The sequence below is a fragment of the Haemaphysalis longicornis genome, unplaced genomic scaffold, assembly GCF_048455015.1.
Source record: "Haemaphysalis longicornis isolate Haplotype H1 unplaced genomic scaffold, Haemaphysalis longicornis Haplotype H1 scaffold_2, whole genome shotgun sequence".
NCBI lineage: Eukaryota > Metazoa > Arthropoda > Arachnida > Ixodida > Ixodidae > Haemaphysalis > Haemaphysalis longicornis.
The window spans coordinates 270,049,500-270,077,070 of NW_027526295.1; the positions used below are offsets into that span (position 1 = coordinate 270,049,500).

Here is a 27,571-nt window from a genome sequence, read left to right on the forward strand (position 1 = left end):
GACGCGATTTAAAACACATCGATACCGCTCTAATGCTCCTTAGGACTGTCCGGGAATGTTTATAAGCCTCTCTGTTACTCCTGAAAAATCGCGAAAGCACACACGTTTACGCTATTTTGTGGCATCTGGGTAAGCCGATGAATAAGGCAACAGCACGAGGAGTAAGTAACCGGGAACAAGGCATCCAACCACATTTACGGAGAGTTACAAACTAAACAAGAAGATGGCAGCATCCGCTGCAGCCTTGGGCGCTCTCACGTGCTGGCTCACGTTTCTTCGCCGAGAGGAAGAGCTGGCGGGCTATCAGTAGCGGCGCTGGCTCGCGTTGCCGTCGTTTATTTCTTTACGACGCGCCTCCTGCTCGTCAGCGAGCGAAATGTCTGGAGTTTGAGCACCCTGTTGTCCGGAACTCATTTGCCCTTCGTCTGGCGCATCAAGAACAGGGTGAGTGGCGCGGCAGAAATGTACGGGTTGACGGAGCAAATTTTACTGTATGCTATATACCATCCATAGCGAATTTCAGTATATTTACATTGCGCTATATACTATCACCAAGGCTACAGGGAACCCTGTTCGCGGGCACAATGGTAGCACTTGTATGGTCTTGCTCAAGACATCGTTCCTTTCAACTGTCCCATTTAAAATGCAATACTTTAAACATTGATTGATTGATTGTAGGGTTTAACGCGCCGACACAAAGCAAGCGATGAGGCGCGCCGTAGTGGAGGGCAACGGATTAATTTTGACCACCTGCGGATCTTTAACGTGCGCCGAAATCTGGTACACACGGGCGTTTTTTCTTTTCGGTTGCATCAGAAAAGAGGCGCCGCCGCCGGGAATCGAAGTCGCGTCCTCGTGTTCAGCAGCGCAACGCCTTAGCCACTGAGCCACCGCGGCGGGTAATACTTGAAACATGCTGGTGAAAGTATAGGAAGGAAAATAATTATTATGCCTATGCTGCCTTGGCATGTTTAAGCAGCCAGGCCGCTTTTTCTTTAGTGTACGAAACATCAAACCTCAGTATAGGCTGTAGCTTAAACGACTAATGAACACGACTACGGTATGCCCTTAGTTATTAGGGTCCAAAGATATGACTGAAATGACCCAGCCGTTCTGAGAATTATTGGTTGCTGGAGGAGCATCAGGAGGAGGAGAAACGTTTCATTGAGCCTTTAAAGGGACACTGAAATGATTTGTCAACATTGCGGGATTACGAGCGCAAATTGTAGTCTGGAGTCCGTGGGCCACGTTTTAATGCGCAACTTTATTCACTAGAAAAATCAATTCGAAAATGCTGTCCTCTCTCCATCCTCGCCCATTTGCTGTGGCGTTTCGTATGACGTCACAAAAAGGTGGGTTGGCTTCACTGCGCTACTGCCGGCTGGCCGAACCTACGGCAGTAGCCAATCGGCCCAGCGTTTTGTCCGCCGGCCGCCTACGGGTCGTCGCAATTCGTTCGCTCAGTTGAAACTAAGCAACGACACGTTTGTGAATGGAAGTATGTGTCTTTAATTTGTTAGTTTGTACGCTGTATCAAACTCCAAGTCCAGGTCGCTCCACACAAATGCTGCACGAGCGCACAACCGACGCTTCGCTGACTGGTGCGCCAGTAGGAAAACCTAAGGCAAATTGAAGGCGGGAGAAGGGTCATCGAAGTTAGTATGGGTACTAAAGAATTAATATCAACCGCAGCTTGTTGATCAAACACCGACTTGTTGCGGGAACAGTCCCGAATCGGCCGACCCTTGGCCTGGTACGAATACGCCTCTTACGATACAGGTATGGTCCCTAGAATATTTATACAGGCGCGAGCCAGGCAAGCACCAAAGTTGCGGTAAAAGCGTTTTACCGTCTCCTGTGACCCGGAGGGCGTTCATCCACTGCGTAAGCCTCGGCAAGTGATTGTTTCGATTCGAAGCCGTGTTGGTTGGCTTATCTGACGCATGTTAAAGCCGACAGCATGGCAGAAGCGCGGTATGCCGATTATTGAGATATCGAGAATGCTCATCCAACGATAACTTCGGATGCCAAGCATGTTGTGTCGCAGAACCGAAACCGAAACTGGTTTGAATTCTAATATTGGATATCGTACCTTGTACTTTCGCCACTGCTGTTAGTTGGTGCGGCCAACGCAAATCACGCATGGTAATTTTTTTCTTTCATTATTTATAAAATAAACACCGCCGTATTTGAGCCAGTCTACGCACTGCAAGCAAAAACAGGAGCTTGACAAATTGTGGTCACCGGCGCAGTGGGAACGTTTGACCCAACTGGTTGCTGAAAATGCAAGCACTTCTGCGCTACTATCTGAAGAATGCTATAGTTAAAGAATACATCTATATCATGTCTGCTGGTGCTTTTCTATTGCTTGTGACTTTTCATAGGTGTAAGAAAGACGGTTCGAACTAACGAAGAGGCAAGGGTCGTGTGCTTTACTTCATTACTGGTAGCATAGTGACCGTTTTGTTTGTTAAATTATCGATGAGAAACGAAAGGTAGGTGCAAGACTAAGAACATGAACGCGCTACTTCCAGGATACCGGCAGATGAAGATGAAATCATTTCGTGGAGAAGAAATGGTTACACTGAGAAGAAATTTTCCTCTCTTTCAGGGTTTGGCCATTTTGCGCTTGAATGACGTCATTCAAGCGATGCCGTGGCTGTTTGCCGGTTGTCTTTCAGTTGCAGCTATGACGCCTTTAAATGTCACCTTAAAGAAAATCGCATCAAAAGCAGAGCAGTACCCAGAAGGCGTATCTGTTGTGACGAGCAAACCACGCGATTGTGCTCCGTGCTGGCGTTGCTTCCAGGCACAAGGTAAAGGGTGAAAGCGTCTGTCCAAAGCGTTTCAGGGTCCCTTTAATCAAAGTCTATCAATTTGTGGGTTTGCGTTCGTGTTACGTTTGTTCATGAATGTTAGGCGGGGTTTAAAATATTAAAAAAAAAACGCGCGGCCATTGTATTTCTTCCACTCATTAGTTAGTTCCTGACTTGTTTGTTCCTTCAATTTTCCCGATATTATATTAGAGGTGCTTTCTTCCAAGTATCAAATATCACAATGTGGACCATTTTTCAGATACAATACATGCGCAGGGTGTATCTGCCTTTGTTGCAGTGATTAGCGTAATTTACAAACGAGGGTAACCACTTACAGTCTGAAGTTCGTTCCAAGGAACTTGTTTGCGAGCGTATAGCGCAAAAACATCTTTTTCTGAAGAATTAAAAAAATATATTAATGTAGAGCATGCAGGCTCTGACGCGTCCAAGGGGACCCTGAAACACTTTTGATAAGCGCTTTCACTCTTTCCTTCACCTCTGGAACCACTACGAAAGCTATGGTTATCGCCAGCACGGAGCGGCGCCGCGTGATTTGCTCGTCGCCGCAGAAGCGCCTTCCATTTCTGCTTTGTTTTTGTGGCTTTTTTAAAAGTTCCTATCGAAAAGCGTTCATTGCTGCAACTAAAGAAAAACCGACCAACAGCCGCTACGTGGCCTTAGTGACGTAATTCAGACCGTCGAAGAACGTCAAGACCGGGAAAGAGAGAAAAATCTTTTGAGCTAGTTTCCAAGTTATCTGATGAGCATAGAGCAGTAATTTTGGCTGAGATATACGTTTCGACCCCCTAATCTGAGTACTGGGTGTGTTGGGTGACTACGTTCTGCAAGCATTTAAGATTTCAAGAAAAGTTGAAAAAAGTGCTGCAGAGTTCCTTTAGTAGCCAAAATACTAGTATATTCGTTTTGAACGAAACACGGGACATACTTGCGCGTTTAATTAAAAAAAAACACTTGGAAGCGCACACAGACGAACACGCACAAGAGCGCGTGCACGCACGCACACACGCACATACAACGAGTGAGCCCCTTTTACCATGATAACGCAATGAAGGGCTCGCTGAATGATCTAGAGCAAGGGAAATCCGATTGTCAAGAACGTCTGTGAGTGCATAGGGGAGGTAGTTCGTCTATTATTTGCGTGAAACTGAAATTTCCTGAGTGTGTGTTGCAAGGAAAGAAAATAAAAAGAAAATATCTGGGTGGGATCCGGATTCGGAGCCTTCGAATAATGCTCCACCAATTGAGGCGCAGGAATGATTCGATTTTTCTTTGCTTTTTTGCGCGCTTATGCGTGTGCAAGTGTTTCTTGCATTGAGGAATGGGAGTGAGTGACGCTACGACAACTTCAAAGTGACGGGGGCATTCTTTTTGCCTCCGCTGCGGTGACGCCATGCCAGGAGCAATCCGCTGGTCATGAACGCCGTACGGTATACCTGTACCAAGACCACTCGAACCGAGACCCTCAGATTGGATGTAGTTTATGGTAATGAAATGAGGTACTTGTTGAATGAACGTAGTAAGGAAAAATGTATCCTGTTATGGGCTATGCTCAGCGCGCAGTGCTTATCTTTGAGCAGTATGAAAAGGTATTAAAATAATGGTTAGCATTTGCAGGAAAAAAGTATTAAGGGGAAAAACTTATATGCCCCGTCACGAGAAAATGCGGCGGCGTTGTGACCAAAAAATGGTCATAAAATTACGCCATCAAGCACGCGCCGTACCTCAGAAATAAAAGAAAAAATAAAAAAAAATAAAGGAATTCCGCCCTGCCAAGGTGGACGACCAGGCGGCCTGTAAACGCCGTGGTAAGAAAACTTGTAAAGACAACATTGAATCACTAATTGTCGCTTAGTAACGACGGCCACAATGGCTTAATTCTAACTATGATATGCACTAATCGGAATACTCGCAACTGCCGGGACATTTTTGTGTAATGTGAAATCGGTGCACGTACGCCACTCGGTGGTCGTCTGGGCCGGATCGGTTCGGCGTATCGCAAGCCAATTGTCTTCAACACGAAACGCGTAAAGCCCTCCCTTTTCGGTCCCGTCCCATCCACATTGAAATCACCGACTACGACCACACGTGTAGTGTCATCGCCACTAACTAATGGTCCGAGGACATTCCGAGGACCCTAGGAGGACACGCAAGCACTTTTTAAGTGTTCTGAATTTGCAAGCGCAATAATGCCAAAATTGAGCGCATCATGATGCTTTGCTTGCGCCCCGCGTTATCGAAGTGCTTCGTCCTCTTGTCACTTGACGCGATCTGCTTCGCGATCCGCTTCCGCCTTAGGCTTTCCGATGGCTTCGGTCTATCTCCTACGCGTTGCGCCACTTCTCGTTGGCGCCGCTACGTACTAAGAGAATGGACAATGGTGGACTTCGCTGCCAATGTGTTTTCTGGCGTGGCTGTATTCTTCTGTACCCTTACTTTATCTGCGGTATTCTGGCTTTGACGGCCACTTTCCGATACTGCCGATCTGAAGCGCGGCTATGGATGCCCCACACTGTGGAACGCCTCGTGCTTCTAAGACACGCGAAGAATGGAGAATTTTATTTGAGAATTTGTTTTCATGCGGACAACAAAAAGTATGAAAAACTAGCCATGTACTGTTCTGCCGTCAAAAAATCAAAGCGCTTTTCTTATGAGAAAAATGGTTAAAGTGTGAAGCTTTCTCCCATGCAACCTGAACGAAAGTCGAAGTCCAAAATCCAAACTGCTTCAACCGTGTCGGGATGACGCAATCGGATATATACGTCAGCTTCATAACACAAGGAATAGAGGTTTTGATTCCGATCACGGGAAGCGTTGTTTTTTTCTTTTGAGGCGCTTGATCGGTCTTTGTGGAAACCCGTTATGATCGTGTGCCCTCCGATTGTCTAAAGTGGGCTTTCCTCCAGTGCGTTTTAGCGTGCGGTCGCCATCAAAGAGGCAAAGAAAGTTTCGGTTTTTGCAAAGAGCACACGCCTCCGTTACTGTATGCAACGCCTGGTCACGCGCAGAACCACCCGAAGAAACGGGAGTTCCAACCTGTAGCGGTGGCGACAGCCTGTTGAGCGGAATAATACTGTCAGGCGGCCGCTTTCCTCGATAACTCGTCTGGTTAGACCTGTAGAATCTATCATCGTCAGCGTTGCACCGAAGACATCACCATCATCGAAGCCTGTCGTCATTGCACGATCGGCGTGCGCTCGCGCTACATCTTCTTTTAAGTCGCCATTAAACCTTCCGACCGCTCGGTCGCTCCCTCCCTTGTCTGAAGGCCTCTCTCATCCTCAGTGGCTAAAGAATCCCACAATCTGGTGCCGGAAACCCGGGATACAACGACAGCGACAGGCAGGGCCTGACCACCCTCAACGACAGGGCCTGCTTGACTTTCCACGAACCAGCCACTGATGACCCAAGATGACCTCCCTGGAGCGCATGCTGAAGCGCCGAATCACTTTGCGAACCAAGCTCAACGGCTTCTTAAAGGAAATCGAAGACGGCCTACGTGATGGACGCTTGACCACACCGATGGATTTTGCTATTTCCCTCGAAAGAATCGAATTCATGTTCAAGCCGATCCAAAAGCTGGATGAGGACATCTACCGCGAACACCCACAGGAACTCGACGCGGAAGAGACCTCCGACGTGACAATGTTCAACGACAGCGTCGTCAAGATCATGGCAGAGCTTCGTTACCGCTCCCAAAACCATCCGACCGGTGAGTCTCACCCTTCACATTCATCGACTAGAGCCCACGCTGCTGAGACTGTACCGATACGGACGAAATTACCGAGAATGGAGCTAACGAAGTTTGACGGCCATCGTAGAAACTGGCACAAGTTTTGGAGCCAGTTTGAGAGCTCTATTCATTCGAATCCTGAGTTAAAGGACACAGACAAATTCCACTACCTGACGAACCTACTAACAGGAACGGCGGCTTCTGCTATATCAGGACTACCGATTACGGATGCCTGCTACGCTGACGCTGCAGAAAGTCTTAAAAAGCGATTTGGAGACAGTGAAGTCATCGTACAAGATCACTTGCACGCTTTGATTAACCTGAAACCTGTCTCGTCATCGTCAGACGTAGCAGAGTTACGCAAGCTGTACGACAAAGTACAGGTGCACTGTAGAAGCATGAAAGCGCTGGGGACGCATCCCCTGACGTACTGCTCCATGCTCCACGAAATCGTGCTTCAGTCGCTGCCTCGAGATATCGTTCTGCGTTATCACCAGCGATCGAAGATAAAACGGGATGCGGCCGATTCGGGTACCACAGAACCTTCGTCGCAGCCAACGGACAAGCACGAAAAGAAGTTTGAAGACCTAATGACCTTTTTCGGCCAAGAGCTCGAATGTCTCGAAGCGGTAATGCCAGCATTATCGAAGGGATCGGACCCCCCGAGAGCCGCGAAACAGCATGATCTGCGTCGCACATCAAACGCCGATCACTTACCATCTGCGGCAGCTCTACATGGAGGAACTAATAACGGGAAGAAATGTTTGTTCTGTTCAGCTCCACACGATGCAGCTTCTTGCTCATCGAAAGAAATCAGCATTGACCAAAAGAGAGCCCTACTAACAAAATCTGGCCGTTGTTTCCGATGCCTAACTCCAGGACATGTCTCTAGACAGTGCAAGAAAACAGTCGTTTGCGGACACTGTTCAAGACGACACGTTTCGTCGATGTGTAATCCTGATGTTCCAAATCGACTGAATGGTCACGTGACAACCGCACCTGTCCACCTACTATCTCCACAACGAGGACAAGTGGTACTACTCCAAACACTGAGAGCAAAGGTTTCGGGAAGGGACAAGGAAGAAAGCTGCAGAATGTTGCTCGATGGAGGCAGTCAGCGAAGTTTCATCCGAAGAGACGTCTCTAGGAAACTAAGCTGCGAACTCCTTGGGGAAGAAACACTAACGCTAGGAGTGTTCGGAGGAAAGGAAACGCAAGAGACGTTAAGAAGGGTTCGCGTGTTTCTCCATTGCTCATCGAAGCAGACTACAATTCCCATAGAAGCGCTGGAGATTGAGTCTATCTGCAATCAGCCTATACCCAACCCAAACGAAGAGATGCTAAGAGAACTTCGAAGTAGAGGCATCGACACTAAAAACATATCAAACGAAAGTAATGCTGAAGATTCAATCAGCCTACTTATAGGGTCAGACTTTTACTGGGAAATTGTGACGGGAAAAGTATTGACAGTACGCCACAGGATGAGAGCCATCGAAACGCGGCTGGGCTGGACTCTACAAGGACCGACGCAGACACCCGCTGAAGTCGTCCACTGCTCCAACATCGTTGTTCTCAAAGCAAATACGTCGGAAATTACAGCCGCTTTGAGACAGTTCTGGGAGCTAGAGAGCATCGGTATAACAGAACAAGCTTCACCGATAGATCACGTCGAAAGCGATTTCCAGAACAGCATTCGACTTAAAGGAGGGCGGTACGAAGTGAGCTTACCTTGGAAGTCAGACGTAGACCTTCCTGACAACTTCGCGGTGGCTGAAAAGAGGCTTCACCAGTTGCTAAAGAAGCTGTCTGCCAGTGCTTCATCTCTGCAAGCATACGACGACGCGATTCGTCAGTACATTTTAGACGGAACTGCAGAACGAGCTCCCCGACCGGAACCAACAGATGGACGGTACATCTACTACCTCCCACACAGGGCCGTAATTCGAGAGGACCGACAGACGACGAAAGTTAGAATCGTGTATGATACATCGTCTCATGCCAGCGGAGTTAAATCGCTCAACGACAACCTGGAGGTTGGACCAAACCTAAATTCAGACATCGTTGCCCTGCTGCTTAGATTTAGGGAATACAAGGTTGGCATGACAGCAGACGTGGAAAAGGCATTCCTTCAGATCAGTCTGCGTGAACAAGACCGAGATGCTCTCCGCTTCCTCTGGTTTGAAACATGCCCACAGCCAGGTCAACCACTGCCTCTTAAAGAAGTGTGGGGAATGTCAAGGGTGCCATTCGGTGCAACTTCCAGCCCATTCCTGCTGATGGCAACTTTACGACACCATTTTCGATCCCTCCAAGAACAACATCCGACCATAGTTCAGCGTTTGATGAAGTCGATGTACATGGACGATCTGATTATTGGCGCTCACTCAACGCAAGAAGCAATCGAAATGTATTATCAAACAAGGAAGATCTTCAATAGTGCATCGATGAACATAAGGAAGTGGATTACCAACGACCGGGAAGTGGCTACTGCCTTTTCTGATTCCGCGGCTGACAACAAAGAAGTTTCGCTTACCTCTACATGAAATTCTAAGGTACTTGGATTGCGGTGGAATATATTGACTGACACTTTTGGCTTCAAACTAGAGTCTGTACCGAAGACCTCAACCGGGCGTGCCGTAACAAAAAGACTTGTTCTGCACTCCATTGCAAAGGTGTACGACCCACTTGGTTTTCTGAGTCCTTTCGTGGTTACTGCGAAGATACTTCTACAGGATTTGTGGAAGCAAAACCTCGACTGGGACGACGAACTTCCCGATGACTTACTGCACAAGTGGTTGGAATGGTGCGAGGGACTCCAGGCTCTAAGCGAACTTTCCGTTCCGAGGTTCTTGGGTGAAAAACTACAGGGACGCATAACGACGACAATTTTGCACATTTTCACCGATGCTAGTCCTCGAGCGTACGGTGTCGTTGCTTACGCCTGTATCCAAGATACAGAGGGAAACAGGACGACGCGCCTGTTATTAGCCAAAAGTAGAGTCGCACCCGTGAAGGCTGTCACGTTAGCCAAACTGGAACTAACGTCGGTTTCTCTTGCTGCACGAATGAGTACATACATCAAGGACAATACCGACCTGAACATAGTCGAGACGCATCTGTGGTCCGACTTCTCGATTGCGTTGTGCTGGATACGCAAAGAAGCCGATCCGTGGAAGACTTACGTGAAGAACAGAGTCCACGAGATAAGGAGTATTACGGCACCCGATCAATGGCGATTCTGCCCAGGTAGCGAGAATCCCGCCGACCTCCTGACACGAGGAAGTACAGCGCGGGAACTTCTGCAGTCGACGTCATGGTTGCAAGGACCTTCTTGGCTACCCGACCCAACCATCTGGCCCACCGAACCGGAAACACCTAATGTACAGGCTTGCTATGCTGATGCGGAGATGAACCCGTTGTCACTGGCACTTCCAGTACCCATTTCGGAAGGAACGGATTTCACTCGCTTCAGCTCCCTTCTCCGCCTTCACAGGGTGATGGCGTGGGTACTCAGATACGCCAACAATCTTCGAAACCAAGAGAAAGTTTCCGGACCATTGACTACCGACGAAGTTGAGAACGCCCAGAGCTACTGTATCCGACACACACAAGCCTGCTTCTTCAAAGAAGAGATACAGTGCGTAAACGAAAACCTCCCCTTGCCTACAAACTCATCGCTGAAGACCGCTCGTTTGTTTCTTGATGAGAACAATCGTCTTCGGGTTGTAGGGAGGCTACAGGCCAGTTTCGAGAATTACGACTCGAGACACCCTATTTTGATACCCAACCAGTCTCATTACGCAAAGCTTCTTGTTCTCGACGCACACGCAAAGCTTGGACACGCCGGACTTCGCGACACGCTTGTCCAGCTTCGTGAACGTTACTGGATTGTTCGAGGACGTCAATTGATAAAGAAGCTCCTGAACATCTGCGTAATTTTCAAACGCTTCCACTCAAGACCACTTGTTCAAGATGAAGCACCACTTCCTCGAGACCGCGTAACAGCAACGTCCCCCTTTCTCGTCTGTGGTGTAGACTTCGCGGGACCACTGTACACAAGAGATACATCCCAGGGCAACCGTTGCTACATCGCTCTTTTCTCGTGTGCTTCAACTAGAGCTCTTCATCTCGAGTTGGTGGAAAATATGACTGCAGAGAGTTTCATATGCGCGATGCGTCGCTTTGTCTCACGGCGTGGATTGTGCAAGACCATCTACAGTGACAACGCGCGCGCATTCAAAAGAACCTGCAGGGAGCTCGCCGACCTTTGGAGGACGCTTCAACACCCGGACGTGCAAGCCTATTTTTCCGCTTCCGCAATTTCCTGGAAGTTCATTGTCGAAAGGGCTCCTTGGTGGGGTGGATTTTATGAAAGGATCGTCCGCTCCGTCAAGAACACGCTAAAGAAGATGCTGGGTCGACAGCAAGTGAATGTTGTGGAGCTATCTACAGTTCTCACGGAAGTTGACACGCTAAAGAAGATGCTGGGTCGACAGCAAGTGAATGTTGTGGAGCTATCTACAGTTCTCACGGAAGTTGAGGCGATCATCAACTCTCGCCCGCTGACGTTTGTATACAACGACGTAGCGAAACCTAGCCCTCTAACACCAGCGTGCTTCCTCGTCGGCAGAAGGTTGACAGCGTTGCCCCCGTCTTTTTACACAGAGGACCTGACCCATGGATCGACGTCCACAAACCTCCGACGGATGTGGCAGAAAAGAGAAGACACTTTAGAGGAATTTTGGACGCGTTGGAGGAAAGAATACCTCCACGAACTGCGATCTCAAGGCCTGAGACGTCAACCTTCAACCGAGAAACTACAGCCCGGAGCAGTTGTGCTAGTCGAAGAAAACGACACACCAAGGTTGTTTTGGACTCTAGCCCGCATCGAGCAACTTCACCCAGGTCGTGACAACAAAGTTCGCGCTTGCACACTACGACTCCCAAATGGACTAGTGACGAAAAGACCGGTGCAGCGCTTATATTTGCTTGAAGCAGGCTGACACCTGGCATCCGTGGCCGGGGAAGATGTAGAATCTATCATCGTCAGCGTTGCACCGAAGACATCAACATCATCGAAGCCTGTCGTCATTGCACGATCGGCGTGCGCTCGCGCTACATCTTCTTTTAAGTCGCCATTAAACCTTCCGACCGCTCGGTCGCTCCCTCCCTTGTCTGAAGGCCTCTCTCATCCTCAGTGGCTAAAGAATCCCACAAGACCAGTTTGATCCGGAATGGTTGGCTTCGGAGATAGAACAAGCTTTAACGCCATAGATATGCCACCCGCGAAGCGCTCACGTCAAAACAAAGTGAACAGCAACGACACCATAGTCGCAGCACCTAGTAGCTCCCTGAGCAGGCAATACTGTTTAAACATTACTCGAAAATGTTTTACTCTCGGGTCTACAAGGCTTTCGCATTCGTATACGCAAGCAGTGCTAGGTGACTCAGACGAGTTTTTTTTCTTTTCTTCCAAACGCATTCATTGTTACAACGCGTCTTTCAGCCCTTTCGATATGCAAGGCAGGTGGGTGACTTTAAATCTGTGGCGGCTAAGCGGTTCAGGGGAATATAGCCAATTATAACGTGTTAGCAATGGCACGCGAAGAAACACGTGCAAACCTTGGCAGTATACGCTGTTGGCTGCGTTGTAAAAGTGTTGCTGGCAATAGCGACAACACCGATGCAGAGTGAGATAAAAGGACATAAACGGGCTTGACCTTCTTCTCTAGTGATTGCTCCTGTGAAGGGGGTCAGGGAGCTTTCTTTGGCTGCGGCCGCTCCTTTCTGAAGCTTTCCCTCCAGAACAAGCCAATGTCTCTGCCTCAACATCCTGATGCTTAGTAACACCCATTGTTCGGCTGGTTTCTACGTCATATTCCGTAGCTACCGCGCGATAAGGAAAAGAGACAAGAGGTAAGGCCTCCATTGTCGGTTTCTTTTCGCACTGTAGCTACTGGATACTGTCACTATGCCGCCTTGATCAATACATTTTTGAGCGAGCGTCGTTAATAAAACGCGAGGAAACCTTACTTGGCTCAGTGGTTGGATACCCACCACTTTGGACCACTTATGAATACTTCGCGCTCACTGAGACATCGAAAGGGAAGCAGTTTGAACTTTGACGAACACCAAAAGTCAAAACATGCAGTGCACGCCGCTGTATACATTTCTTGTCATTTTGTGTTCGTCGAAGTTCAAGCTGCTTATCGTCCGAATTTCTGCCGACTCGCACGGATCAGAACCATTCGAACAATGCCTCGTACCCAGTCTTTACAAGAAAAGCAGCTGCAACGACCGGACATAGATTCCGCGACTTCGTGATCACAGCACAGCGCTCTAACCCGTAAGCTACCACGGTGGGTACATTTATAATCCGCCGTTGGGTTTCAACATGAGCTCAGTAGAAAAAAAAAGAGAATCCAGCGAAGAAGGAACCCAACCGTGTTTTGAGAGGAAAACCGTGCGTATAGTTGTCGATCACTTGCTGTCTTGTCTCCTCAGGTGGGCATATTTTCTACAAGCCGATCGTCGCTGACTTGATTAGTCATTAGGTTTTTTTAGGGGCGAAGCACCTTAAGGCCGAGGCTTGTCCGTCCGGCGTACGGAGTCCGTGCTCACGGCACAGCACCATGTAAATCGAAACATCTGTGAACAAAAGGTTCCCAAAATGTTAACAAGAACAATATAAAAGGTTCACAAAAAGTGTGTGTGTGTGTGAGAGAGAGAGAGAGAGAGAGAGAGAGAGAGAGAGAGAGAGAGAGAGAGAGAGAGAGAGAGAGAGAGAGAGAGAGAGAGAGAGAGAGAGAGAGAGAGAGAGAGAGCCGTGCTGCGTATGCGCGAGGAGCACTGGATTGGATTTAGATTTAGATTGGATTGGATTGGATTGAAATGGATTGAATTGGATTGTATTAAGTTGAATTGGATTGGATTGGATTGGAAATCGTTTTAGCAGCAGTAAGCACTCTCACGGGTGATTTACGGTAAGAACGGTCCCCAGTGCTTCGCCCACTCGTCATGATTCACTTCGTGTGAGATGCGTGATTTTTTTTCTTCCGCTTGCTAGCCCACTCCTTTGGTCGAAATGTTAATCTTAGTGTTTCATGCAACGGACGACTTTCTGAGGGTACGCTGAACTGCCATTTTTGTCTGCATTCTTTTGCAGCTTTTCTAAGATGGCGCCTCCTACGGTGGACGCCGTGCTAGACAAGCTTTGTCGTAGCCACATCATCATCTTCGTGTTTGCCTTCATTCGCGGCTTGCCCGTGACATGGAACATGATAATGCCCGTGTTCGTGGCCCCGTGGTACATCGAGTTCCAGTGTGCCGATGATGTAGATTCGGCCTTCAACACAACTGTGCCGACAGCTATCGACCTTTGGACGAACACCACTCCTGTTGCAGCCGACAATTACACGGCACAATGCTACCGTTCGACTGGCACCCAAGGCGAAGCCTGGGACCACACTGGTGATCTGGAACCATGCACTTCCTGGGTATACGATCGCAGTACGTACGGCAAGACGGTCAACGAAGAGGTGAGTGGTGTACGCGTTGATAAATGGAACAAGAGAACAATAAAAGCGAGGTAATTTTAATTCTTTCAGGGTAGAAGTGTAGTTGAATTGAAAACAAATTTCAAATTAACGTAAACTGATCACAAATATTTGGTACAGTGTGCGCGAAATTGTGTGCTTTATTCTTTGTTGAGTGCTCAAACATGGCGGATGACAGCATTGCGCATTTTGCAGGTATAGTTCATTGAGAGTGTGCCTGATGGAATTTTTGCCCCCGCTGGCAGCCAGTGACAAGAGGGGTTGCTGTTTATGTCCAGCCTTCACCGGTAGATGCGAAGGTCCCGAATGGACCTTTCCACGACGACCATTTGCACAGGGATGTGTGGGCGCCTTTAATCGCTTTTTGGGACTTGGCTTAATTAGCGTAGAGGCAGTTAACCGGCGCAAGGGACACCCCTTATGGATGACATTCAATGTCCGCACACCATGACTCCGGTTCATCAATGTAGTCCTCCCGTGTACAGAACCCACTAAAACTTGCAAACAGCGCATGCGTAGCTCCGCTTTCGCGTATCATTGCAGCCTGAGGTTTAAAATACCAACGCCGTCTGCACCTGAACGCAAGAGTATTAGGGCATCACGCCGGACGCGCCACATAATGGAAATGTAGGACAGCATTGGTAACGGTGCCAATGGCCGAAAGAGCTACAAAATAAGCTCTTTATCACCGATGATGGGGCTTTCGGCGTCGTTGATACAGACTGGGAACAAATAATAGGGACGGAACACAAATGACTCTCACGCGCACGCCAGCTACGACTGTGTTGCTGTGCGTAGCCCGTGATCTGTAAAATGTTGTTTAACCTAATGCGTTAATAGTAACTAATCAAGGGAGATAAGTACTCCCTTACTTTTCGATATTACCCTTCGTTTACTTCATGTGAGAATAAACTTTAATGCTGGATTCACAACATGTACCCCTCGATTATGATAGTGTGCAGGTTGTGGCTATGTCATTTGATATTGTAATGTTACTTTACCCGTTCGCTGGAATTCAAATCGAGAATATAAAATCATAAAGAAACATCAACATTCGTTTTTTTTTTCATGGCGACACCAGGCACTATAGAAGACGAAAAACAATGGGTAGCCATGGGACGCGTTGGCTGTCCTATATGGAAGAAAAACGCGGTGAAGGGGGAGCAGAAAGGAAAAATGAGTCTTGAAAGTGAAGTACTGTGGCTGAGAGGTTTAAATTTTAGACTATAGCCCTTACAGGAACGCGTTCATAAGCAAGTTTGTGCAGGATTACATGTTTTGATGATATAGAGAAACAGAGAGAGAATATAAACGTTTTAATTACTGGACAAGGCCAAGACTAAGAAATAAGACACAGCGGGCACCATATGCGCTTGGTTTCTGCTTCTAGCAAAGGAGCTCTGGCTCACATGGTAGAATCCTACAAGGTGCGCCAAACCGAATGTTCAATGGTTTGAAAAGTAGAGCCGGTCAGACATTGGCGGTCTTCAGGATGAAAAGCAAAATTAGTTTTAAGAACCATTCTACAAACATACCACGTAGAACATTAATAGCAGCCTCTGCTCAGAGATGGCGCCGTGTCCCCAGCCATTGAAGTATTGTTTTGCGGAAATTTTCGAAGGGAACTCAGTTGTCAATTTCAGTATCAACAGAAGAAAAAAAACGCCATGTGCAAATATTACCACATTCGGTTCGCTTTTGAAGGCCACAACCTTCTCTATTTGACGGTCACTTCAAACGGCGCCAGCTAATTGTGATTCGTAACATCGTATGACAAAGTTAAGGTTGCTCGAACTTTGCACCGTGTTTTTCTTTCTTTTTTTTATCGAGCACAAAAACATGCATTTAAAGTTATAATTAACATTTTGTTATTCCCCGATGGCCATCCCTCAAGTAAAGAGTAGTTCTATGCCGTCTTCATGGTCTTTTGTACGCATTTGCTTTCAAGCGCCCTTCATACAGCAGGACATGTCGATCTTCCGCAGTGGGACATGGTATGCGGAAACAGGTGGATGGTCTCCTCCGTCCAAAGCATCTACCTGGCTGGCATGGTTGTGGGAACCGTAGGTACTTCCCACATCGCCGACTGGTAAGAATCCCCCATCGGTATTTGATAGAAGGTACTGAAGAAACTGATAACACATGTAATAAAACAGAATAGTGCACCTGTTATAGCGGTCCTATCTTGTGGGTAAGAAGACAAAACGACCAAACTGATGGGCAAACCAGAAAGCAATGGAAGGTAACGTTCAGAAGCATGCAATTTCGAGTTGTGCAAGTACTAATGTGGTAAAAAAAATTATGATAGACTCCGAAATAAACACACAAACCGCTAGCACAAGTGATAAATGCTGACCCATAAGCGCTTTAGGTGGTTGTAGGATATGTGTAAGTAATTAAAGAGGCTTTCCAAGTGTCAACACCAAGCGCGCTGCACCTGAGTTATACTTTCTCGGTGTTAATGCAAGCGTCAGCTTTTATACTTTTTTGCAGGTTTGGCCGCAAGAAGACCATGATGGGCGGACTGCTGCTCTCAGTTGGGGCGAGTTTCATGGCCGCCTTCTCCACTACGGCCACCATGTACTATGTTTCGCGTTTTATCATGGCAATGGGAGTGTCCGCATACTCGGACATCATCTATACCCTCAGTAAGACTTGCTGTTATATTCAATTTCTATAGTTCGTCTTGCGATATCAGCGCCCAATTACTCTATTGACGCAGAAGTTCAAACTAAATGCGCGCTCTCGTTTTGTCTATGCGCTTGTTATGATGTCGTCGTAGGGCTCTATCGATAACTTTTACGGTGGTGTATACATAGTGACAAATATTACTAGTGAAGTGAAAAGTTGTTGCGGCCACAGAATACAGAGTGTATCACCCGTCCTCACTTGCCTGCATGTCGGCTTTGTATTACGGCATATTAAAAATGAGAGAGTTAGAACTGCGAGTTATAGCCACTACGCACGCGCGGAGGGGGCAAACTCCGTTATGCGCATGCGTAGGTCTGCCGACCGTGCACCGAGCGCTGTACCCGGACTGGATCACCACTCTGCTATACCTTTCTAATGCTTTCTGTCGCGGAAATTGCTAACCCACGAAAGTTTTCCCCAACTGTCACTTACGCGAGAAGTTTCTGAACTGCCGTGATGTCTTACAGAAAAGCACCTGAATGGCACTGAGGAGTATGTATACGCACATAAGGCTCGATTACGAAAAAATTCGCGAAATTATCTCGAATAATTGTATTCCGCTTCGCCAGTTTCATTCAATAATTAATCGGCTACTGGCAAAAGGTTGTGTTGGGAAAATCAAGTTTCTTACGCGTCCGCGCCTCCTCTGAGCGTATTTTGCCCGACAAGTCAAGTGACAAACTTGTTTTCGCTTCTTTTCTGCCAGAGCCTTCTCTGTTCCGTGCTAAAACCGCACACCTCTCCTTCATTGCATGCACCTCAAGTCATGGAGACCGTGTCACCGCGCTACCGCTACATGCCAACAATGACCATGGGCACCGGCTGGACGACCGGCATGGTGCTCATTCCTTGGGTTGCGTACCTGGCCAAGGACTGGAGGCTCACGCAGCTTTACGCGGCGGTGCCGTTAGCGCCCCTGATGGTGTTGTGCTGGTAGGGGAATTGATGCGTGCTGGTATGAACGCATGCATGCGCCCAAAATGCTTGATTGAGTCACATGACACAGGGAGTAACATTTTCTGTGGCCTGGAAGGTTGTCATTAAGACATCTCGTCTTCACGGCAAATAATACTTCAATGGCACAGAAGACTATTGCAGCAATAATATCGACGCTTTTACAAACGCTGTGAGTGGACATAGCTGGCTCCCGTTGGAAATATTCAAGTATTGATAGTAAAAACAAAGTACTAAATAACGAAAAACATTAGGCGGTTTGACCGGCACAACCATGGAACAAGAGGTGTTAGCATAAATGTTGACCACCCCTGCGATGCTCTCTTCGTAACCTCGTTAAAATGCGGAATAGACTGACTGTTGAAAAGCACACAACGAGGAGTGCACCATGGTTCCGCGTTTCTGAAACATTGGCTGCAGAAATGCTGCAGGGATAAGCTTTGCAATTTTTCGTTAATCAACGTTATGCCGCATATATTATGGTTATAACTGCTGTAAACCACTTCTAAAAATAAGGAGTGGACATATTGTCGAATTCTTTTTCTGCCGTGATGAATCACCGGACTTGTGCGGACAGATGGTTCCTTCTGTACGTCCGTACGCAATTCTGATGAGGAGCTGATAGTTTCAAAATCTTACTCATGGCGAATGCACCTTGGGAATAAGACAGCTAAGGCTAAAGTCCCTTGAAGAGGCCCATGATTCGTTTCCGGGGTCGCAGAGTGCATTAAGCCATTATGATTTGCACATTAAAAGCGAGAACGCTAATCTGCACTTTGCGGGGACTTCGCGATGACTTCCCCGAGCACTACGCCGATGGTTCAAGGGGGGATGCAGTACAAACCCCAATCCGCAGGTTACAGAAAGTAACGAAGTGGCTGCTGCCTGCTCTTCAAAGGTATGCTAAATAAGCTGCGGTCTCCCTGTAGCCAGGGACTCTTCACTGTGCCTTCAGATATAACACATGTATAGCATTACGAATATTCTTCCGAGCGTGTTATTAAAAGCGGAAATGAACGAGTATGATGGACGAGCTAAGATAATCGGGTACAGTTCTCGAGGTGCTACTCCTTCTCATACATGACTATCGTTTTTCACTGAGCAACACTGCCTTCGCATCCACCTAGGAAGTAATCCCCAGCAGCCGTAACTGGACCTTGCAAAGATCTCGCTTGGGTCCGTGTCAGGCTTTGTTGTTGCCGTGGTTTATCATTGAAGTTGCACTCCGATGGCAGGTGAACTGAAAATTTTAGATTCCTCCATTTTTTTTAATATCTTGCCTCCGCGTCGTACATCCATGCCTTGCTCTGTTGTATCTAAGCATTGAGTGTAGCGCAGCGGGTCATCATACCCGCGGCGGGGAGTCTGTTTTAACGCGCTAGCCCCAGTTTTTTGCCAGAGTCTCCCAGGTGGCTGATGGCCACGGGACGCTTTCCGGCGGCCAAGCAAGTGGTCGCCAAGTTCGCCAAGCACGGAGACGTGCCGCCGCATTTGGTCGACGAGATCATCGACGAGGCCAAGCGCAAGAAGGCAGCCGTGAGTGCACTAATGAGGTCGCTGCACTACTACCATCCTTAGTGTAGGCGCACTATAAGGGAAGAAATTTAGACTGAAAGATTGTACGCGCTGAGTGAGTCAGAGGTTGCATTGTTTGTGCGGATGTTGTACGCTTCTGATCTAGACGGGTGCAGTTTGCGAGTTTCCGTCCAGGAAGCTACTGGCTTAAGCCCCGTTATCAAAAATGGCACATACGCGACTGCATTTCCTCGTTTGTTGCATGCGTGGTGCACAAGATAATCACCTTTCTCATACACAAGGCGGCACTTTTGCACGCACAATTCTCTTATGTCCTTCCTAAAATCTCATCTTGAGATCCATCGCGTGGTGGCTAGGAATAGATAGGCTGAGAGCACCGTGCAAAAATCTATTTACATTACCATATGTTATTTACTGTGGAAACATCAAAAACCGCTCATTCGAAACCACTTACTGTTTGTACGTTGGCTGAAATAACAACTTTGTCACTAAAGAGGCAACGTGGAAGAGTAATTCGCAGCATGCTATAGTAATTATACTTGTCACAGGAGGTGGGCTTATAAATGTCAGAGGGAGCGTGGGCTCATATCCGTAAGTAAAATCTGGCGAAGAACTTCAGGCAGCAAAGTAAACACCATTATTGACTAACTTACGCTCATGACCTCACTTCCGGTAATAACTTCATGGGTGTCGTCAAAGATTTACATGAGCCCCTTCGCAAAGTACGGATAATTTTGAGCCTGCTACTCTGTAGTGCACTTGGGGTGCCCTTCACGCGCTGAAATGTTCTCTACGTGTCTTTGTAAACTGAGATTTCACAATACATGCATTCTGTAAATGGTATTACCATTTATTATTATTATTTTTTGTTTCCAGTCTCGCGACATCGGCAGAGCGACAATTGCTGACCTGTTCTCAACAAAAGTTTGGGCGAGAACCACAACGTTGTTCTGCTTCGAGTTGTAAGTTCGCGCACTGCTCTTTTGACACCAAGCTTTAAAACGTGATTTTGTTCCGGGACTAGTTATAACAGCTCTGCGCTCACAAAGCTACGCCAATTATAGTTGGCCCAAATTTATGTAGTTGTAAACACTCGAAAGTTTGTATTCTGTGACCGAAGTATCCGTACTATAGACACTTGTACCTGTCCTGTGTCGGACTGCTGCCTTTTATTCCGATGTTGTTAACGCGCTAGCTATTCGCCACTTGTGCAGGCCATGGTGCCGTGATTCCTCTTAATTTCCTTTAACACCACTCCCGTAGCTGTGGAACAAACCCAGCGTTACACTTTTAGGGCGCAGCCCTTTGGGGCCCGTCGCTGGGCTGAGCCGCGTCGCCGTCGTAACCGAGTGAACGATGGCAAGACAGAATAGTGAAAGAAAGCAAAGAAGGAGAGTGTGGCGAAATTGTGAGGGGAGGGCGATTAACCGTGGCGGCGCGAGCGCTCTCCCAAAGTGTGCGGTTGGGGAGGGGGGCAGTATGCTGTGAGGAAGAGAGTGTCGCGAAATTGGGAGGGGAGGCCGGTTCGCCGTGGTGGCGCGAGCGTTCTCCGAAAGTGTGTGTGGGGGGGGGGGGGGCAGTATGCTGTGCCCGCACGAGACGCTCGTCTGCTTGACCCTGGCGAAAATGTGAGGGGGGCGCACACGTGATGATGGTGTGCGTTCCCTGCTTAAGACGCGGGTTGACGCAGACCCTTCCTGAGACGCGCTTCGCGCCGCCGACGCAGAGGCTCATAATCTCTGCCGTCGAGATTACCCACAAGTGAGTGCTGCCTCGTCGCACTGCTACTGCACCCAAATATCAAATTAGGGAATATCCTAATCGCCAACCAATTTTTTTGTTGTTTCTTATAGTCCGAACAAGCCTCCGACTTTTATGCTGAATAAATTAACGTTTTCCCTCCCTTTACTCCTTGTAGCCTCCCCATTCCTCATACCTCTTGAGTGGTGCTGGATAGATAGATAGATAGATAGATAGATATATAGATAGATAGATAGATAGATAGATAGATAGATAGATAGATAGATAGATAGATAGACAGACAGACAGACAGACAGACAGACAGACAGACAGACAGACGGCGGAGAGGTAGAGGTAGAGGGGAGAAGGGGAAGAACTGTGCGTACATTAGAGCAAACGATGGTCGGTGAGCCATTGCCCGAGACGATGGGTGGTTCGATTGCCTCAGTCCAGGTACCGTTGGGCCTTCACTGCAATTCTGGCATGGGTGGCCAACCATAGAGATGTGGTCAGCATTGTCAGAGCTGGTTAGCGGGACGTCCTGCTCCTCGGGAGAAGGATTGGGGATAGGGGTAAAAATAGGCTGTGTTTTGTTAGTGATAGAGTGTCATCGGCACACTGAAACACAAAGAAGTTCGATGCAAATAAATCGAAGTCGTCAGTAATAATAACAATAATCATACTACTACTACTACTACTACTACTACTACTACTACTACTACTACTACTACTACCACCACTACTACTACTACTACTACTACTACTACTACAACTACTAATAATAATAAAATTATTGATAACAATAAAGAAGTCAAGTACAGTGGAAGATCAAACCTCTCCAATATAATTTCAACTACTATATTTAATCAAAATTGTCACCTCACACATGGTGACATCCCGTACGGGTAGTGCAATCATTCCATTTTAAGGCGGCCTTGAATGACCCTGGCGTCGACACGAACTGTACAAAAAGTCAAGGATAGGCTAAAGCGAACCGAAGCATCCCATCAGCGTATAAGAGACGTTTAATTATTGCCAAAGTTCATTAATGACTGATAGTACTAGTTATAAGGCGGATCATGGTGGAATTAACTTGGATGAGGCAGAAATAATTATTTATTAGTGATTCACAGTAAGGGCACACAGACGGGAAAAATTGATTCGGTTAGACTAAGATGAATTAAGATGAATTCAGATATCACAAGATAGTCGAAAATGGATTAAAGTAGAATTAAGCTTTTATTAAGATTAATCAGAAAGGGTTAAGGTGGATTAAGGACTAAAATGGCGTGGCTGATGCGGCGACGGGTGGACGTGTATATAAAAGTTTCCCGTCCCAATAGTACGCCAGGCATCCGCCTTCAAAGCATGTAAGCAGACTGAAGTGCCCCTAGAAATTTCCCTGCTTTCTGATGTGGCGCAGAGTGATCTCGAGCGTGGTGTGGTACTACATGACCGTGTCCACAGCGAGCGTGGGTGGCAACCCGTACGTGAGTTTCACCATCGGCGCCTCATCCGAGTACCCAGTGAAGCTGATCAACGTGTTGCTAATCAAGTTCTGCCGCCGGAGACACACCATCTGCGGCACGATGGCCTTCTCCGCCCTGGTCATGGTAGCCCTCTGGCTCTTGCCGCGCGGTGAGGGAGCTCGTGTCATAGCTGCTTAGAAACGTTTTTTGTAGCAGACAGTTGGGAAGTTGTCTTATTTGTGGCGATGTTTTCGTAAAATGGAAGGTATGCCTGGCTCCAAGCTAAGTTTGTTCTCACAAATTCTGCCATAGGTAAACGGAGCACGGATTCGTGAGCACGCGAGAAGTCGTTCCCTACATTACTCTATGCATACACAGAGCGCGGTTTCGTTTAAGAAATGCGCGCTTTAAAACTCCCGTAAGCGTATCTGGTTTGGCACATGGCGGAGAAATTCGCTTAAATTTGTGAAACCGCTTTTGGCTGAGCCTGCACTGCGTATGCACGCTTCAGCGTCCCAGTCTTTATCAATCGCAATCTTCGCATATGAAGCAAAATGGAGAGACGAGCTAGTTGGTGAACATCCATGAGTGAAACTTAAGCGCAAACAGACACAGGCACTTCGCATATGGTTATCTATTACAAAGTAGTGGAGCCCAGCAGCGCTAACGGCGGAACTTTAATTGACGAACCAGTGATAGGCTGATTGATAACTTTGACACACACGCATGCGCAGAGTACTCTTGGCTACGCCTGGGCCTTCTGATGGTGGGAAAGGTGGGAACCTCTGTGAACGGCGCCGTCCTTCGAGTCCAGATGAGCGAGACGTTCCCGACCGTGGTGCGCTCAGTTGCCTTGGGTTTCTGCTACACCCTGGGACGCATCGGCTCGGCGGTGGCGCCTTTCTTCGACGACCTGGTGAGAAGCATGAGGGTATTGTTATCGCGTGACAATGTTAATTTCATTTCGTCGTCGCGTGTCGGCGACAGCCCTATTAGCAACCTTGAAGCATATGGCCATGCTTAATTCGGGTGTGGTAAGGTTTATTGCAGGTTTACAATGTCTTTGTGGTTGGCATAAAGATCTTACTAGCATAAGAGTTAACCATGGTATTAAAGGCTATAACCTGCGTTAAATGTATGCATATATCGTGCAACTTTAAATACTGTTGAAAAATGGTGAGCACATGGTAGACAGTACTTTGAACAACAATATATATTCAGTACCGGTGCTATAGTTTCTACAAGGGACTTGTCTTCGTGAGCGCAACTGCGGTCATCGTTGGCACGCCTTATGTAGGGGATCGGTCGCCTCGGAAGGGGTGTGCTGGCGGGAGGAAGCGAAGGGTGAGATTATTTATTTTTTGTTTTTAGAGGAAAGAATTGGGGACAGAGAAACCAGGTGTTAGAGGAAGTTTTTTTCCAGATGAGAGTCGGAAGGGGGGGGGGGTGACAATGGTGTTTTGTGACGCCGCGTGTCCTCAATGGGGCGTCATATGCTATGATTACACTTTTTACACCTGGGGACGCTGACGGCAATACACTTAATTTCTTTTTCACTTGACCTTCTAGTTGGTGGTTTTTGGCACTGCCACAGGGTTTTCGCGCACCTTGCACATACTCAAGTATAAGGCGCATAGGCGTTTTATACACCGTAAGCTATGTATCTCTCAGGGTACCATAAATGTCTGGAGTTGCGCTCTATTTGCCGTGTAAACAGCGCTGTATGCTCGACGATTAAGGTCAAGTATAAGCTTGTGGTGCGCGGGTCGTGAGTGAGAAAGTTGTCTGTCGTCAGCCTTGGAGAAGTTGCGCAGCTCTGTGACCGATAAAGATAAGAGTGCACGTCTACAAGCAACGATGCTTGTTTTGAGGCTGACGTCTTCACAGATAAGCTCCAGGACAGTCTGCACACGTTCGGCGTTTTTATTTGCCACGAATCACGTCAACTGTTGTTCCGTTGTAAATAAGCACTATGGCTGCAAAATTCAGCCCATTCCTTACTTGTATGTGGGGTTCTCTCCACAGCCCGGTTCAACGGGCTTGAACAAATAAAGGGACCTTAATTTTCGAGCCGAAATTTTAGAACAGAAGCTACCGCGTCTGAAGAATAAACCACGAGAAAAGAAAGCTATTTTGTAATGGGAGGGAAACCTGCTATTTATGTGTGCCATTGGAGAGCACATCTAAGTGTTTCAAGTGTGTTTGAAGGAAAAAGCAGTGCTCTGAGCGGAACTGCAAGCAAAGGACAGAAATAGATCTGTGCCCGGCTCGATGAGCTCACTCTCGGGCTGAGGGGCACCCAGAACATCGACCCAACCTCTGCAGCGCCGTCGAGGCCGCCGGGCGATACAATGAGAAAGAACAGCGAAGAACTATACGGTCGCATTGGGACGTGTTTCGGAGCGAATCAAGCGTAGGCGCGGACACCTTCCGGCACGCTCGCTTTGATCAGCGCTTGCAGCGAGCACCCTGAACAACAGTGGCCTGCCTCGTTTTCTGTGCGCTGCAGGGTCACGCGACGCAGCCGTGGGTGCCCAATGTGGTGGCGGCCGGCCTCTGCGTGGCGGGTGCGTTCGCGGCCTTGTTCCTCCCTGAGAGTTTCGAGAAAACGCTTGAAGACGGCTTCGCTAAGCAGGACAGTGCCGTCAAGTGAGTGGCATTCTTCTACTACCGTCTGCATGGGGCTGGAATTTCTAAACGCTGCGTGGAGGCGTAATTAATCGCGTTTCTTAAGAAGAAGAAAACTATTTGGGACGCTTTGCTGACACTGCCTGACGCCTTGGCGAAGAGTTGGGAAGCCAGATGGAGAGTAATGGGCGGGAAAAAGTATAATAGGGCAGAAAGCCAACTAAAAATTGGCTCCGTATCTGCCCACTTCGCTGTAAATGTCGTCAAAAGACGATAGGTCTCTGCCGCCTTTGCCATGTGAATGACCCTCTTCTTTTCGGCACATTTATTTTCAATTAATGGAACACTGCGAGTACCAGTTGTGCATTGGTGTATTCCTAATGTTTTATTTTCGCTCAACACTGTTGACAAGAATACGTTTCCAGATTTAGTGGTTCGGAAAGGCTGTGCTGATACAAACTTCTAGTTTGGGAGTGTAGCGGGATGAGCATTGGCAGGAGGCGGAGGCGACGGGGCAGGAGTACTTTTACAGTGTAGAGATAGAAGAAGGTCAATATTTTTATGAGTTAGATACTATCCCTAATTTTTTCTACTCAATAGGACAGAATCGAGACGTTCAGTGTACAGGTGTACCATCGTAATTGGGTTCTTACGTTGAAATTTTACTTTATGTGCAGAGACGCTGTGGCAGCAAGCCCAGGCCCCCTTCAAATCTACGTTGTGGAAGCGACACGGCTTTAGAACCTTCCCGAAGGCAAGCGGCTCAACTCATCCAAGGGTGCAACAAAGCGACAAGGAGTTGAAAAGGGGTTGACTTTTAAAGAAGAGCGGAAGGGGAATTTATGGGCATGAGAAGAGACAAAAATCGGTGCTGTGCATAGGCGAAGTCTGTGCGCGGCACAAATCTGTGCCCCGAATTTGACGGTGTCGTACTAGACGTATTTCGAGTTGTTTCCGCATGGCAAGCAAAGCACTCGGAAACAGGGGTGTGGCAGATTTGTGTATTGTATGCACGCCTATCAAGTGATCGGTAAAGCGACGGTTTGGACACTGTAGATAACATGCTTTTCACAACGGACGCGCGATGAAACAAGCCCTGCAGTGTGTTTCTGCAGAGGTAACTACAAATGAACAGCCCTAATGTGCACGTGTCTGTGTGGACAGCAAGGTTTTGTATTCGCTACGTTTTTACGGATTACTTAAGATTTGCTTGTATTTTTATGCATCTTATGTTGGAATGGAAAAAAAAGCACTGACATTAAAATCTTTAGAAATACCAACACATGCGCATTCTGCCTTTTTGTCTTCAACTTACCAAAAGTTTCTAAACATTCGATTTTAGTGCGTATTGCAGCCGGTACAATACACCCACAAAATTTTCTAGCATATGATATAGCGAACACTCTACTGCGGTGACTACACTCGGGTACGGCTCAACAACAACAACTAAAGTTGCCCCAGCGCCTCACCATGGCAGCAGGCTGTTCCCGTGCGCTGCGCAGAGTCCTTTACTGCGAGTATTTCAAACGTGACACGAGTCGTTTCCGTGGTCTTTCTGACTTGAGAAAAAGCATACGATGTCACGCGTTAAGAGCATTCTCCTTCAAAACGCAGCCGTTCACGTCGCTTGGGAGGAGCGGTGCACTACATGATTATTGATGTCTCAACTTGTTCTCGGAAGCAAGAACTCCCGTGTGTGAGGTTTAGGCGCAGGTGAAAGTTCCACAGGGGGCCAAACATAATCCGAAACCCTCCACTACGGTGTGCCTCGTAGCCCAGGTGAAGCTTCGGCGCGTTAGAATTTTGGATGAGAGGAAATAGGCAAGGGCGGGTGCACACGTACCTGTACGTTAAATGCGTAGACACTCAACGGCAGAAGTGAACAAGTATGACAAAAGGCAAAGGTTGTGGGGAAAACAGACTATCAGGGGCCATTAAAAAGTTAGTCAAGAAAGCGGTTAGGTGGGCGGAAAGGATAGAAAACAAAAGGTCAGTGAAATTCACCAAAGCAGGAAAACAGGCGATGAAGATAAAATTTTTCTATGGCACTAAAGCGAGTCCTGAGCCGGTCGTTTGAGACAAGGGTCCATGTGAGGAAATACGCAACGGGAGTGGTGCCTGTCTATGCTGGAGATAAGATGCGAAACAATCGAGCGCTTAGCAATGAAAGGGCAAATATTCGTCCAGCCCGATGCCGAGGAAAATTCACCTTCCTGAAGCATTGAGCTTCATCAGAGAAGCATTAACTTGTCCGAAGTGGAGATAGCGGACAGTGATTGGAGTACGAATTTGCGTCTCTTTCTTCGCTTTCGTTTCTTCGTGTTACGGCGCGAATTTAATTATTTTATTTGATTTAAAACATACTGCAAGCCCATTGAAGAGCCCAAGCAGGAGGGGCATCACAAGGAAAAAAACATTTAGGCACAATAC

At 47.6% G+C, this 27,571-nt stretch overlaps 1 protein-coding gene across 1 annotated transcript; it reads left to right on the forward strand.

Annotated features, from left to right (window-relative positions):
* The first annotated feature begins 302 nt into the window (after positions 1–302).
* Positions 303–26,421, forward strand: LOC144170699 (organic cation transporter protein-like). Its single transcript, XM_077700646.1, has 11 exons — positions 303–444; positions 13,733–14,105; positions 16,109–16,212; positions 16,617–16,771; positions 17,579–17,747; positions 19,157–19,304; positions 20,181–20,266; positions 22,468–22,682; positions 23,248–23,429; positions 25,023–25,162; positions 25,819–26,421. The coding sequence occupies exons 2-11, from the start codon at positions 13,743–13,745 to the stop codon at positions 25,880–25,882; spliced, it is 1,626 nt and encodes a 541-aa protein (XP_077556772.1). The 5' UTR covers positions 303–444; positions 13,733–13,742; the 3' UTR covers positions 25,883–26,421.
* Positions 26,422–27,571: the final 1,150 nt, after the last annotated feature.

What these genes read in the sequence shown, in the direction of transcription:
- LOC144170699 (XM_077700646.1), top strand. Translation starts at nt 13,743, where the DNA reads ATGGCGCCTCCTACGGTGGACGCCGTGCTAGACAAGCTTTGTCGTAGC. An exon ending in GGACATCATCTATACCCTCA is followed by an intron (nt 16,772 to 17,578) that starts GTAAGACTTGCT and finishes ATGCACCTCAAG; the next exon opens with TCATGGAGACCGTGTCACCG. An exon ending in ACGTTGTTCTGCTTCGAGTT is followed by an intron (nt 20,267 to 22,467) that starts GTAAGTTCGCGC and finishes GATGTGGCGCAG; the next exon opens with AGTGATCTCGAGCGTGGTGT.